The following is a 13,306-nucleotide window of genomic DNA, read 5'->3' as shown; positions in this document are numbered from 1 at the left end:
TGTTTATACGTCTATGTGGTGTTTTTAATATGCTTTAAGACAAACCATGTGCAAATTCATAAGTCAACACCATTGCTGAGTATTTTCCCCTTAAAACTGCAGTGAACCAAAGACAGTCTCAAAAACGCGGTTTGAAATCGCTGGTGTTTCTGGATCTCTGAGCTGGTGTGAGTGAGTGGAGGCGGGGCTAATTTGCCTATTCATAGATATGTGTCTACTAAATGAGGCAAAGGTGTATTTTGAGGCAAAATAGGGGTGTAACCCCGGCATCCGGGCCAAATTTGCCTCTTGGCCGCTGTCCATCATGGCTTCCTAATCATCCCTATATATATATACTTATTGGCTTCACCACTGTCTCCTCTCCACCAGTAAGCTGTGTGTGGTGGGCGTTCTGGCGCACTATGGCTGCCGTCACATCATCCAGGTGGATGCTGCACATTGGTGGTGGTTGAGGAGATTCCCCCTTCCATGTAAAGCGCTTTGAGTACCCAGAAAAGCTCTATATAAATGTAACAAATTATTAATATTATTATTATTATTGTAGTTACATTCAAGCTATATAAAGGCATGACGAAAAACAATTCAAGGAAAAAACATTTAAATATGTAATTTTGGGGATTAAATGTGAGTTTTGACGCCACCCACACTGCTGAGAGCAACGTTTAGATGAATATTTAAATATGGGATGCACACTTTCCTCTCATTAACAAAATAAACACCTAATAAAATTGAGAAAACAGCAAGCATTTTTTAATAAAGCATAAGAAAAGCATATGTTTTCATGAGCTCTGCAATTCGCCACTCTAGCAAAGTCACGATACATTTATAGCACTTTATACAATAGATTGCTTTAAATCAAGCAGCTTTACCGTATTAAAGGGGCATTCGGCAACTATTTCAGCTTAATAAAACCGTTTAGAAATCATTTGGATGGTTTAATAACCTGTTCTGGTGGGAATGGAGACTTTCCCCGCTCCCCCCAGCGGTCCTAGGCGGAAAACCAACCTTGCAACATGCGGATTAACGTCCCGGTAAGTTGGAAATAGGAAGTCTCGTGAGAAGCGAGAACGAGCGAGAAACACAAAATGCTTTACGGCAATTCGACATAAACACACACGCCGCCCTCAATCTGTATGATGGATTACCCACCTCGGTAGACATAGCTCCACATGATAAAGTTGGCCAGCTCCGATAATAACAAATGCACATGAGCAGCGGTAGAAAGGGGGAGGAGGGGCCGTAAGTGAGTTTTCTTACAACATTGTTGAGAAATGTACGCCTCACAGCTGTATGGGGAGCTCGTTGACAAAACACGTGACAACAAAAGTGAAAATCAGCAAAGAAATAGCTAGAGTTGCCGAATGCTCCTTTAAACATGAAAAACAGTGTCAGTGTCTTGTTTCATACAACTTCATTTTCTCAGCTCCTCCAGTGTGTTCATGTTTTCACTCATGGATGTCTGAATGCAACGCACTCATGAGGAGAAATGAATTGGAGAAGATTTCCAAATGAAAGAAGGCGGATCCTTCGCACACACATACCTATAACGTAATCGCCACGGACTAATGGTAGAACGAACTCCGGTGAGGTTTGACTGATTAATGATTGCAACACGGACCAAAGACATCTAAACGAACCAAAAACACGACGTGATGTCACTGTCCACCAGGTGAAAATCAAAAGTCATATCACTTGGAAAAGTAATCTTAGCAAGCCACATGATCTGAGGTATCATCTTATCAGTAGTGCAAAAAGTGCAGGGCGAAATATGTTTAATAGTTAGGGTTCTGGGTTTGTTCAAATCATTTACCCCAAGTACGAGCGATAATAATAGTGATCTTTTCCTTCGCAAACTTCACTAACAAGTGATGAATCAATTTGGATAGCTTTCCAGTTCATTGCACTCACAATCGCTGTTGCTGATATCATATTTCATCTGGTGATATTGTAATAATCATTTTCTCCTGTGTGGACACCTCTAGGGGTCCCAGTACTTGCCCTTGGGGGACACCCATCTGCTGTGGATTAACCATCATTAGATCCTCAGACCAATATGTGCACCCAGCACAACAGCCCGACTGTATTTACTGTCCATGTTTATACGCACAAACATCCATCGTCCAATCAGCTTCTCCAGCTCACACCGGCTCCTCCTTCCCGCCAGGACCGGAATGTAAGGTCTGGTGGAGTTGGGTGTCCGTGGGTGTTGATTACTAGAGCCACTGAGTCTCAGTGTGGAGTTTGCAAGCGATGCAAACCTTCTCTCTGCATCTCTCTCTCTGTAACTTGACCCTTAGACCGCCTGGCTCAGCCCAGCCATATATATACACCTCCAATGCTTTCACCCGCGCACAGCCATATGGGAGCGTCTAATTTGAGTTTGGCCGCACTCCGCCATTCCATACTTCACATTTTATTACAAACCGCTTGGACCGTGTGTTCAGCTCAGCTGCGACACTCATATTTTGAACCTGTTCCTCAATTTGACTTAATCAGAAACAATATCCTGTCTATGAGAACTATGTCAGCACATAAAAAGAAAAGATTAAAAGATCGTCTCATAGCATGATGATTTTCTGATGCCAAATTCATTATAATGCAGTTGATTTTATTATATTGTGTATTATTGAGATGGGTCGATCAAGCATTCTGCGATCGTATATTTATAATAACCATAATATCCATTAGTCAGACCCTCTCCAAACTTTCAATGTAAACTATATGTAGTTGTACTTTCAATGTAAACTTTCAATGTACCATTCAAAAGCCTTTTGTGCGTGCGTGCTTGTGTGTAAATCAGTGAAGTTACTAAAATAGAGGCTTTTAATGAAACTTAATGATACTTTGCTTTTAATGTTTAGAGGATACATGAGAAATGACTCAGAGTGATTTTATCTTAAATGTTTTGATATCTCAGCTTGAAGAAGATATGTAAAAACACAGAAAAGAGACGGCTGTTGATGTGATGTGATATATACATATATGTATATATATATATATATATATATAGAAATAAAATCAATATTTTATGTGTGTTTTTCTGTGACGCAGGTTTGGGGTGTTGGCAGCGATGACCGGACCGTGTATTTTCGTCATGGCGTGACAGAAACAGAGGTCACCGGAAGGTCATGGGTCGCAGTGTCAGCCCAGCTTGATAGCAGCAAAAGCATAAATCATTCCAGGTAGTGGAAAAACACTGTACAGAACAGTGATTCCCGACATTTAAACAGGATTCAGAGGGGACCTAGAAAACAGAACTTATGACTTTAAAGTAGAAATATTAGGGCTATAAAAGCTTCAGTTAATTAAAACAGTTAATTTTCATTTAACATCTTAGCACGTTCAATCTTTCACGTTCAATCAATTGTTTAACCCTATAATGCCTACTGTTTCATATAACGGTTTGCTGAAAATATATCCACAACTGAACAACAACACTGAAATAGGAACACACAGTTTATCTGTCAATTACTTGCATGTGAAAGTTGTGTTCATTACTATAATAGTGTACTGTATGTGCCCCCCGCCCCCCAAAAGTAACACATTTCTGCTTTGGTGTTGATGAAGGGTCACTTGAGCTTTATTGATGGGATGTTGGGCAACACTAGCACAGCAGGATCCTTATATTTCACGTCCGTCCAGCAGACGGCGCTGTGCCTGTCAGTGCTCTGACTAGCTCTGTGTCTTTCCCAGTGTCCGTGTGCACAGTGATGCCGGTGTGTTCGGTGGTGAGGTCACCGCTCCTTCCCAGGGATCCGTTCTTGGCTGTGATGACACGGACATCCCGAAGCCACGTGTTCCCAAGATCACGAGTGACAGCTTTATCTCTGCGCTGGTGTCGGAACGCTCCGCTCCACTACACGACCCAACAGTGCCTCCCAATGTACCTGAGGGAGACCAGGTGACCGGCCAAGAGTCCGTTTCCTCTGTCCCGACACCGTGGAGCAATGTAGACCTGGAGGAGATGAAGGCCTCGGTTCCCAGGAGCTCAGTGGCCACGTATCCCATCGAGCTGCAGCACAACACGGTAGAGCAGGAGGACACGCCGCCCTGGGCCTGGGTAACCGGTGGAGGATGTGACATCCATTCCAGATCACATGTCGACTGGTTTAACACCTCAGGTGCAACCCAGTTAAAGGGATAGTTCATCATTTACTCCCCCTCGTGTCATTCCCAACACTTTACTTGAAGCCTCTATGTATAATGCATTATAGGTATTGATGTTGGCTAATGCGTTATATCTTTTCATAAATAATTATAACCAAAGTTCAAATGCATTTTTAATATTTGCAGAATTCTTGTTACTTTTGAAATTGGTTGTTTTAATGCACTATACTTTCTAAAGATGTAACAATGAGATTCATGAGATCATACAGTGCATTACAGGGCATAATTAATACTTTTATAATGCGTTGTGTATATAAAGGCTTTAAGTAAAGTGTAACCGGTTTGTCATAATGTGCAAATGGCTCAATTGACCGAGGCTGCCAAGATTAAAGACAACTTAAAAGTTTATTCAACACATACACTATATTCAGTTTCACAATGGTATATATTCAAGAATGCCGCATCAAAATGTATGACATTAATGATGCCATACAGCACAGGTTATCATGCGCCTCATAATCGATCATGTGCCACATTTGAATATGGACATGAATTAGATATGAGAGATAAGGAATTTGACATTCGATTTTAATGGCTAGATTTTATATTCATAATGTTTTGGGGATAAAGGCCATTGCAGAAATGGTTAGTAATGGCCTTGACTAGTAAAAAAATCATCACACTGCACAACATTCACAGTCAATATTGTTGCACATTTAAGATCTGTTTTTAATGCTGAGAGTTGAAATATTGAGCTTATCAGGGACAATGCACATCCCCATTAAAACTTTTTGAAAGAAATTATTTTATTCAGCATTAGAGTGGGCCCAGATCTGGGCTACATCTGGCACGCGTTTAATCCACATGTACCAGATGTGGCCCGGATCTGAGCCGACACTATGTTGCAGTCTGGGAATGCATTACACTGATCAAAAGTGCCAGTAAAGATTTATAATGTTACAAAAGCTTTCTATTTCAAAGAAATGCAGTTTTTTTTTTTTTGCACTTTCTGTTCATCAAAGAATCCTGAAAAAAATGGTTTCCACAGAAATACTGCGCAGTACAACTGCTTTCAACATTGATAATAATCAGAAATGTTTCTTAAGGATCAAATCATCATATTATAATGATTTCTGAAGGATCATGTGACACTGAAGTCTGGAGTAATGATGCTGAAAATTCAGCTTTGATCACAGGAATATATTAGATTTGAAAATACATTACAGTAGAAACCTTTTTTTAAATTGTAATAATATTTCACAATATTACTATTTGGTAGCACTTTATTTTACAGTGTCCTTGTTACATAATTTACATGTACTTACCATAGTAATAACAGTAAATTATGCATAATTACATGCAACTAACCCTAAACCAAATCCTAATCCTACCCTAACACCAGAGTACGTACATGTAGTTACTTAATATTACTCAGTACTTAAATATATAATTGCACTGTAACAATGACACCTTAAAATAAAGTGTAACCTACTATTTTTACAGTATTTTTGATCAAATAAAAATGCATCTTTTTTGACGTCTTCCAAAACATTAAATAATCTTTTGAACGGAAGTGTAAGGGGTGAATGATGTCACTCCCTTAATTATATTTAAAAAAATAATCAAAGAAATTGGCAGGGAGGTTCGGTGATATAAAAGCAAGTCTCTACTGTGTTTGACTCTCTCAGATACCGGGCCGCTCTCTCCAGCCATCACCCCTGCTCTCGATGCTCCACACACAGAACCAGGAGCCGCCGTAGAGAAGGTGAGCACTGTGAGCGGCACATGAGAGAATAAGTCAATGGTGGATCTCAAATCATTGTGTGTGTGTGTGTGTGTGTGTGTGTGTGTGTGTGTGTGTGTGTGTGTGTGTGTGTGTGTGTGTGTGTGTGTGTGTGTGTGTGTGTGTGTGTGTGTGTGTGTGTGTGTGTGTGTGTGTCAGTCCGTGCGTGTGACGACAGGTCGTATGTGTTGGTGGAGGTACTGGCCTCCTCATGAGTGGGAGGATGTCAGTGTGACGCTGGAGCAGGTCACCGGTGCCGGAGCTCAGACAGGAGACATACTTTACATCTACTACACTCACCACCTGGAGAAGAAGGTAACATACCGGGAGCGGAGTGCCCTTGTCCCCTTATTATTACTATAAAGTGCACTTTTTTTAAAGTCCTCCTCTGTTGCTCATTGCATGTCTATATTTTAGTTTGTTAATGTTTTTGGTAACACTTTATATCGATAGTCCACTTCAGACATTCTACTAACTATAAGTAACTTTGCAACTACATGTCAACTAACTGGCATTAGAGTATTAATAGACTGTCTGCTTAATATCTGCTAACTCTTTACTTTGATGCTCCCCAACAAATATTCTGCTGACTATAAGTAACTTGGCAACTACAAGTCAACTTATTCTCCTAACCCGAACCTAACAGTCTACTAATACACTAATGCCAGTTAGTTGACATGTAGTTAAAAAAGTTAATTATAGTTAGTAGAATGTCTAAAGTGAACTATCGTCGTAATAAAGTGGGAAAAAAAATTTTTGTAATCCATATTTTGTATTTTTAGGGGATTTTATGTTACTAAATTATATTTACGCTGTATTTAAAATCCATTTACTTTTCGAGCATATGCTTCGAGCAAAATGCACAAAAATACTATTTAAATTTTTTATATGAAATATATATTTTCAAAAACACATTTTACTATAAAACTGCAAGAAAATCAAATCCATAAATCTAAACGAGTTGTGTTCCAAATTTGAGGTTGATATCTCAGAAAATGAGCTTTCAGTCAGATTTTTTTTGGCCGCAGTACCAAACGTTTCCACTAGATGAAATTCGTCTCCCATTCATTTCCAATGCCGTCATTTTTTACCTCGAGGATCACAAGTGTGACTATTTTTTTTCAGGACCATTTTACCTTTTCAAATAACGTCCATCATTTTTTTTGTGTGTGTTTACTTAGCAAGTGGCAAAACGTTTACCAAGTTTTGTACCATTCCGATCAATTAAAAAACGTTTTTAAATTTTTTTTTTTTTAAATGTAACATTTTTCGAGAATGACCGAAGAGCACCAGAGGTAAGTGTGTTAAGAAACAAATGTGTCACAAATATGTACTCACTTAAAGTGCACTTAATTGGCTTTTATTTCATTCATATTATTTTATTTTATCAATCAGATATTAAAGATTTGAAGTTCAGTACAGTTAAATGGACTTTTTTTCACATGGGTGTGTAGTAATCAAGTAAGTAAGTAAGTACGTTTATTTAGATAGGGACAGATACAAATAACATAGATAAGCTTTAACAGTCATCTGATGTATGTATCATAGTGTTTTTAGCTAGAGCTAATTCACGACACTTGTCCCTAGAAGGGCTTTTTGTTAAAAAAAAATACAATTTAATATTGCTAAAAAATAAGAATAAGAAACAAACACATGTTGGCTACATTTTTAAAAGAAGAGTACAAAAGAAAAATTAAATTATGACAGTTTGTGGACTCTTTCAATGAATGTCATTACAAATGATGACCAAAATTTGTTTGTGTTGTTGAAGATATGAGACTGTAATTTAATCCCATAACTGTGCTGATGTGTGTGTCAGTATCTGTATGCTGTGATAAAGGAGGTGACGGCCCTGGTGCCCGTGTTGAGGGACTCTCTGTACACTATGGCGGTGTACACAGCCGAGAGGACCAGGCAGAGAAGCCCCATCTTACTGGCTACTCCGTCACAACAAGACTTCAGTACTTGGGTAAAAAGCCCTTATGATCAGCACATTTGGATAAAAAAGGATCTCTGTGACATAAAACACACAAAATGCATACAATCTTACATCTTACCAGCCATGATCCTGTATTTGCATAATCTTCTTTAAAGTGCGCCTATTATGCTATTTTAAAGGTTCATAAATTTGTTTTGGAGGTTTTCTACAATAGGTTTACATGCAAGGTAAAAAAACACATAATAAGATACATTGCAGCATCACAGAGTCTGAACCGGTTTGATAAAGGATTCAGTCTCTAAACCTCTCCTTCCTGAGAGCCTCCTATATTGTGATTGGTCTACTCTGCTCTGATTGGTCAGGTGACTCAGTCTGTTGTGATTGGTCTACTCTGCTCTGATTGGTCAGGTGACCCAGTCTGTTGTGATTGGTCTACTCTGCTCTGATTGGTCAGGTGACCCAGTCTGTTGTGATTGGTCTACTCTGCTCTGATTGGTCAGGTGACTCAGTCTGTTGTGATTGGTCTACTCTGCTCTGATTGGTCAGGTGACCCAGTCTGTTGTGATTGGTCTACTCTGCTCTGATTGGTCAGGTGACCCAGTCTGTTGTGATTGGTCTACTCTGCTCTGATTGGTCAGGTGACCCAGTCTGTTGTGATTGGTCTACTCTGCTCTGATTGGTCAGGTGACTCAGTCTGTTGTGATTGGTCTACTCTGCTCTGATTGGTCAGGTGACTCAGTCTGTTGTGATTGGTCTACTCTTTGTGTTCTTTTTGATGACTTTTCTGAGCCTGATGAAATCGGTATAAATACGTGTTTAATACTGCAAAATACGCTCGATGTTAAAGTCAATGCCTTCCAGAATAAAAGAGAACATCCCAATCGAGTGAACGTGAAGGGACTTGTGGAAACTGTGGTTCCTAATTATTGTGATCCAATCCAACATTTGCCTCGCATTTCATGATGAAAAGACAAACATTTCAGGTGAAGGATAATCCACTTCTTACCTCCGAGACTGTGTTATGATCTACATGACCGTATTATTTGGTTTGTGAGTATTAGGCTTATCATTATTGCTGATCACTGTTGATATGCTATATTTTTACTATAAAACTCTTACGATAAACATGTCTCATAATACCTTCAATTGTTGCGTATACCGAGCTGCAGCAGACACATTTGTAAACGACTTTACTTGGACCCATTGTGCGAGCTGTCTCTTTAATACGGCGTGGTTTATATGCATGTTGCTGCCGATTGGTCTGGTATTTTCGACACACCCACCAACCAAGAGAAAACGTATCTCAAACCCCGTTTCACACCTTTTCCAGGAAACATGTCTTTCAACCCAGAAACCGTAGCAAAATGTTGCGCAAACGTTGCCCCGTGTGACCCAGTATGTTGTGATTGGTCTACCGCTTACAGTGTGTGTCCATTACTATATTTAATACCAGACAGCTGGACTCACTACACACCCACACTAGGATTTTATTTATGGACTTTTCCTCTGCTTTTAATACTGTACATATACACACACTTCTGCAACATCTAGTCGAGCTTCAGGTCCACCCAATATTAATTTTTATGGATTAAGAACTTTTTACAGGACAGACCACAACAGGTGCGTGTGAACGGTTTTAATTCTAGGAAACAGCTTTTAAGCACTGGGCTCCCCCAAAGATGTGTTTTATCTCCTGCTCTTTTCTCTGTTTACACAAAACAATATATCTTGTAACAGAGATGGAATCTTTCTTTAAGTGTGCCGATGATATGGCCTTAGTAGCCCACTTGTCTGATACCAAGGCACTGTCTGAATACCACCAAGCTCGACTAGATGTTGCAGAAGTGTGTGTATATGTACAGTATTAAAAGCAGAGGAAAAGTTACCATCAGAGAGTTTATAATCTGGTCACAACATTCCAAGAAATTTCCTTGGAGCTTAACATAGATAAAACCAAGGAGCTGTGCTGTCAGAGCAGGGAAACCAAGAATACACAGCAAATGTTTCAACCCCTCAGCATCAATGGACAGCCAGTTGAACAATTCAATGTTTTTAAATACCTTGGGACAGAGATGGACACATCTCTGTCTTTCTCACAGCACGCTGAGCACGCTGTGTATAAGAAAGCCCAGCAGCACTTACACCTGCTGAGGAAACTTAGAGATTTTAGTGTGAGCAAGGACATTTTAACTAGGGTCTACCGGTCACTCACTGAATCCATACTCACTTTCAATATTTCAGCCTGGTATAATGCCCTTACCGTCAAGAAAAAAAACAAACTTGCACCAATAATAAATCAGACCACTAAGATAGTAGGCTCCCCTCAAATTCCCTTAACGGAACTTTATACCCGGTCAGTATTGAGGAAAGCCACTACAATCACACTGGATCTCACCCACCCCCTAAACCAATCTTTTCAGTTAATGCCATCAGGTCGACGTTACAGAGTCCCACTTGCAAGGAAAAACATATATAAAAATTATTTCATTCCCACGGCTATTACTATATTGAATAACCATATATAGAATACATATATCTGCAGCTGATGATATAAACAGCTAATGGGGCTAATTGTCTTGAGTGTATCCATGTTTTTGTATGTGTTTTTTAAATTGTTTTTATGTTATCTGAGCCTGTCTGGTCAAAGACAAATTTCTGTCACTTGTGATAGACAATAAAGTTTTTATTATCTTATCTTATCTTATCTTAAAATTTCAGCTCTGGATCTTCTTCAGCACTTGTTATACGAACAATAATGATGGCGTCTGTTTTTCCTTATCAATTTGAGCGCGAGTCCTCAAACCTTTGGAAGTACATAAAAGTGGATTTTCTTTGTCAGCGCAGAAAAAACAACGAATAAATTCTTCTCTGCCCAAAATCAAAGGAAAAAAATAATTTATATTTGCACAAAGAAAATGAGATTTCAAGAGTAACAGCATGTTTTTGTGTGTGATCTTTGCAGCTGTCTCTGTTGAACGAGTCGTGTTGTGAGTCCAGGGGTCTTGGAGACCATCCATCCAAACAGGCGCTGTGGGCTGTGACATGTAAAGGTGATGTCATGGTGCACGAGCCGTCACCCAGCCTGGAGGCTCCGGCGCAGTACTTGCCCTGCGATCACATGTAAGAACATCCCGCTCTGTCTGTCTGTCTTTTTCTCTCACTATATCTCTGTTCTAAACCTAGTTAACTGCTTCTCTGTTTGCTGTCTACATCGACAGCACCTTCACATGCCACACAAATAGAGCTCGTCAAGCAAAGCAAACAGGAGACTCGACTCACAACTGATTTCAATAGAGTTTGGCATTAGCATGTTGCTAAGCTAACAACACAATATTTATTGAAAGCTTGTAGCACACACAAAAATTGGGCACAATAGTTCATTTTAAAGTAGATTGAATTATGTTATCATGAATAAATTCACGACTTTTCTATAGACTCCGCCTGCCATCTCCATTCAACGCACTGCATTGTGGGATTACGTGCAATCCTGTCTTTCAGTTTGGCCAGAGGTGTTTTATAAGCAGTTTTGGGGAAGCTACTTTGAAACTAGCCAAGCTAAAAAAAATTTAACAAGTAATTCACTAAATTACAAGTTACTAAGAAAGTAGCTTTTTCTTTTTTTAAATGATGTAAGAGGGCAATACATTTTTATGAAACTATAAGATGATATAATTGATAACTTGATAATATTTCTCTGGTTCTGTGGGAATACATATGGATGAGGGTGACAACTATGAACTTGGTCTTATACATTACTTAAGATAACTAAAAAGAGAAAACCGAGTAAAAACAGTGATAAACAGAAGCAATATTAAATATAGTACAAATATTCTATTAAAAGACAAAATATTGCACGAGGTTTTCTGGAAAGAGACTTGAATCAGTGCATTGTTTCTAAACGTATATTGACATGAATTTATTCAATGAAACAAATCAGACTCTACATGTGAAAGACATTTAGCTTGCTTGACAAACTGTGCAATACAGTATGACAATAAAAATAGCAATGTAAAGTACATGTAGCGTTTGGTCATTTAAACCATTATTTTATTTTAATTATACTTCGAGTTTTTATTAAGTAAAGTAAAATGACGTTGAAGCATATTTTACAAGTATACTTTATGTACACTAATATCAGTGCACTCCTAGTCTACTATCTCAACAATTCTTGAGACTAATTTAACCCACTTTTAGTTTAGAAATGTATAATTTTAAGCATGCTTGAAGTGCAATAGTTTACATCTAAGTTTGGTGCAACTATAATGGTGAACTTATAGGTATGCTGCTATCTTACTAGCTATATCCCAGCTAACGAAAATACGTTCCAAGAACGTTTTGCTAATAATCAGATTAATGTATGAAAATGTTATTTCTGAATGTTCTCTTAACTTTCAAAAGTTTCCATTTTCAAATGTTTTAAAAACGTTTTTCTTGGTTATGCGAACATTAAGAAAACATTCCTTTTCATCCAAATTTGCAAACAGTAGTCAGTTTCTCCCAGACACTGCTTATAAAGCAGATTAATACTGCGTTTTGAAACGGCCCCTGTATTATACGAGCCTAAATTGCTGTCCAGATAGGCAGCTCACTAGGTTTTGAGCTGGAGTTTCATAATTTCATAATTTAAGCTTGCATGCCACCCAACTGTTTAATGTGTTTGATTTGGTTTGGTGTGTGTGAATGTGAATGTGTGTCTGTCATTGTAATGTGTGTCTGTTGTTGGGCTTGGCATGCTTCATGTGTCTGTCCGCGTACCTGCTGTGGGCTCAGGTTCTGGCGTCAGGTTCCTGCTCATCTGCTGTGTGTGGAGTCTAGCAGTCTGGGTGTGGTGTGGGGGATCGGTCACGATCACACAGCCTGGGTCTACACAGGGGCCGCCAGGGGACCATCGGCTCCGGGTAAACATGCACCCTAACCCTAACCCTGCATGCGGCTAACCCTGTCTCTCTCACTGACCTACATCCAGTTCCGATGCCCAGCCAGACAGCAACATAGTGTCGGCCCAGATTCGGCCCACATCTGGTACATGTGGATTCAACGCGTGCCAGATGTGGGCCGTATCTGGGCCGACACCATGTTGCCCAGTCTGGGCAGCTAACACAGATATGTTTTTAAGAATGTCTTGCTAACGTTTCCATTAAGTAGGTCTGGATGATTAATCGAAAAATAATCGAAAACGAAATTCAGAGCCTATAACCGACGTAATTTTACCATGTCGGTTATTTCGTTTTTTTCCGAATTATTAATACATTCCCCCAATGTGTGTTAATGTACTTTCCCCTTAAAACATATTATCGCGTGTGTAGTCACGTAACTCCGCCCCGTCCAGTCTGCGACATTGAAACAACATGAGCCCCTTTCACACAGCGCGTTGATCCCGGGAAATAGCCAGAACAAACACCTTCTGTGTGAACGCAAACACGACCCGGGATTGATGCCAGGTTGGGGACATAGTAACATTGCCGTGTTCTCCCGGA

General features: G+C 39.4%; 1 protein-coding gene across 2 annotated transcripts in view; it reads left to right on the top strand.

The window, feature by feature from the left end:
• The window catches only part of tecpr1b (tectonin beta-propeller repeat containing 1b), a 35,885-nt gene that overhangs the window by 11,876 nt on the left and 10,703 nt on the right, over positions 1–13,306 (top strand). For both annotated transcript variants that reach the window (XM_077211645.1, XM_077211646.1), the window contains exons 9-15: positions 3,052–3,182; positions 3,694–4,121; positions 5,796–5,872; positions 6,050–6,205; positions 7,710–7,859; positions 10,792–10,949; positions 12,600–12,727. In XM_077211645.1, coding sequence (XP_077067760.1) covers positions 3,052–3,182; positions 3,694–4,121; positions 5,796–5,872; positions 6,050–6,205; positions 7,710–7,859; positions 10,792–10,949; positions 12,600–12,727 — 1,228 coding nt within the window. The remainder of the gene's footprint in view (positions 1–3,051; positions 3,183–3,693; positions 4,122–5,795; positions 5,873–6,049; positions 6,206–7,709; positions 7,860–10,791; positions 10,950–12,599; positions 12,728–13,306) is intronic.

Source organism: Siphateles boraxobius, unplaced genomic scaffold (genome assembly GCF_051911475.1).
Source record: "Siphateles boraxobius isolate OS27281-9 unplaced genomic scaffold, OSU_SipBor_1 66, whole genome shotgun sequence".
Lineage (NCBI taxonomy): Eukaryota > Metazoa > Chordata > Actinopteri > Cypriniformes > Leuciscidae > Siphateles > Siphateles boraxobius.
The sequence above is the reverse complement of the archived record's forward strand: the minus strand, read 5'-3'. Positions and strand labels throughout refer to the sequence as shown.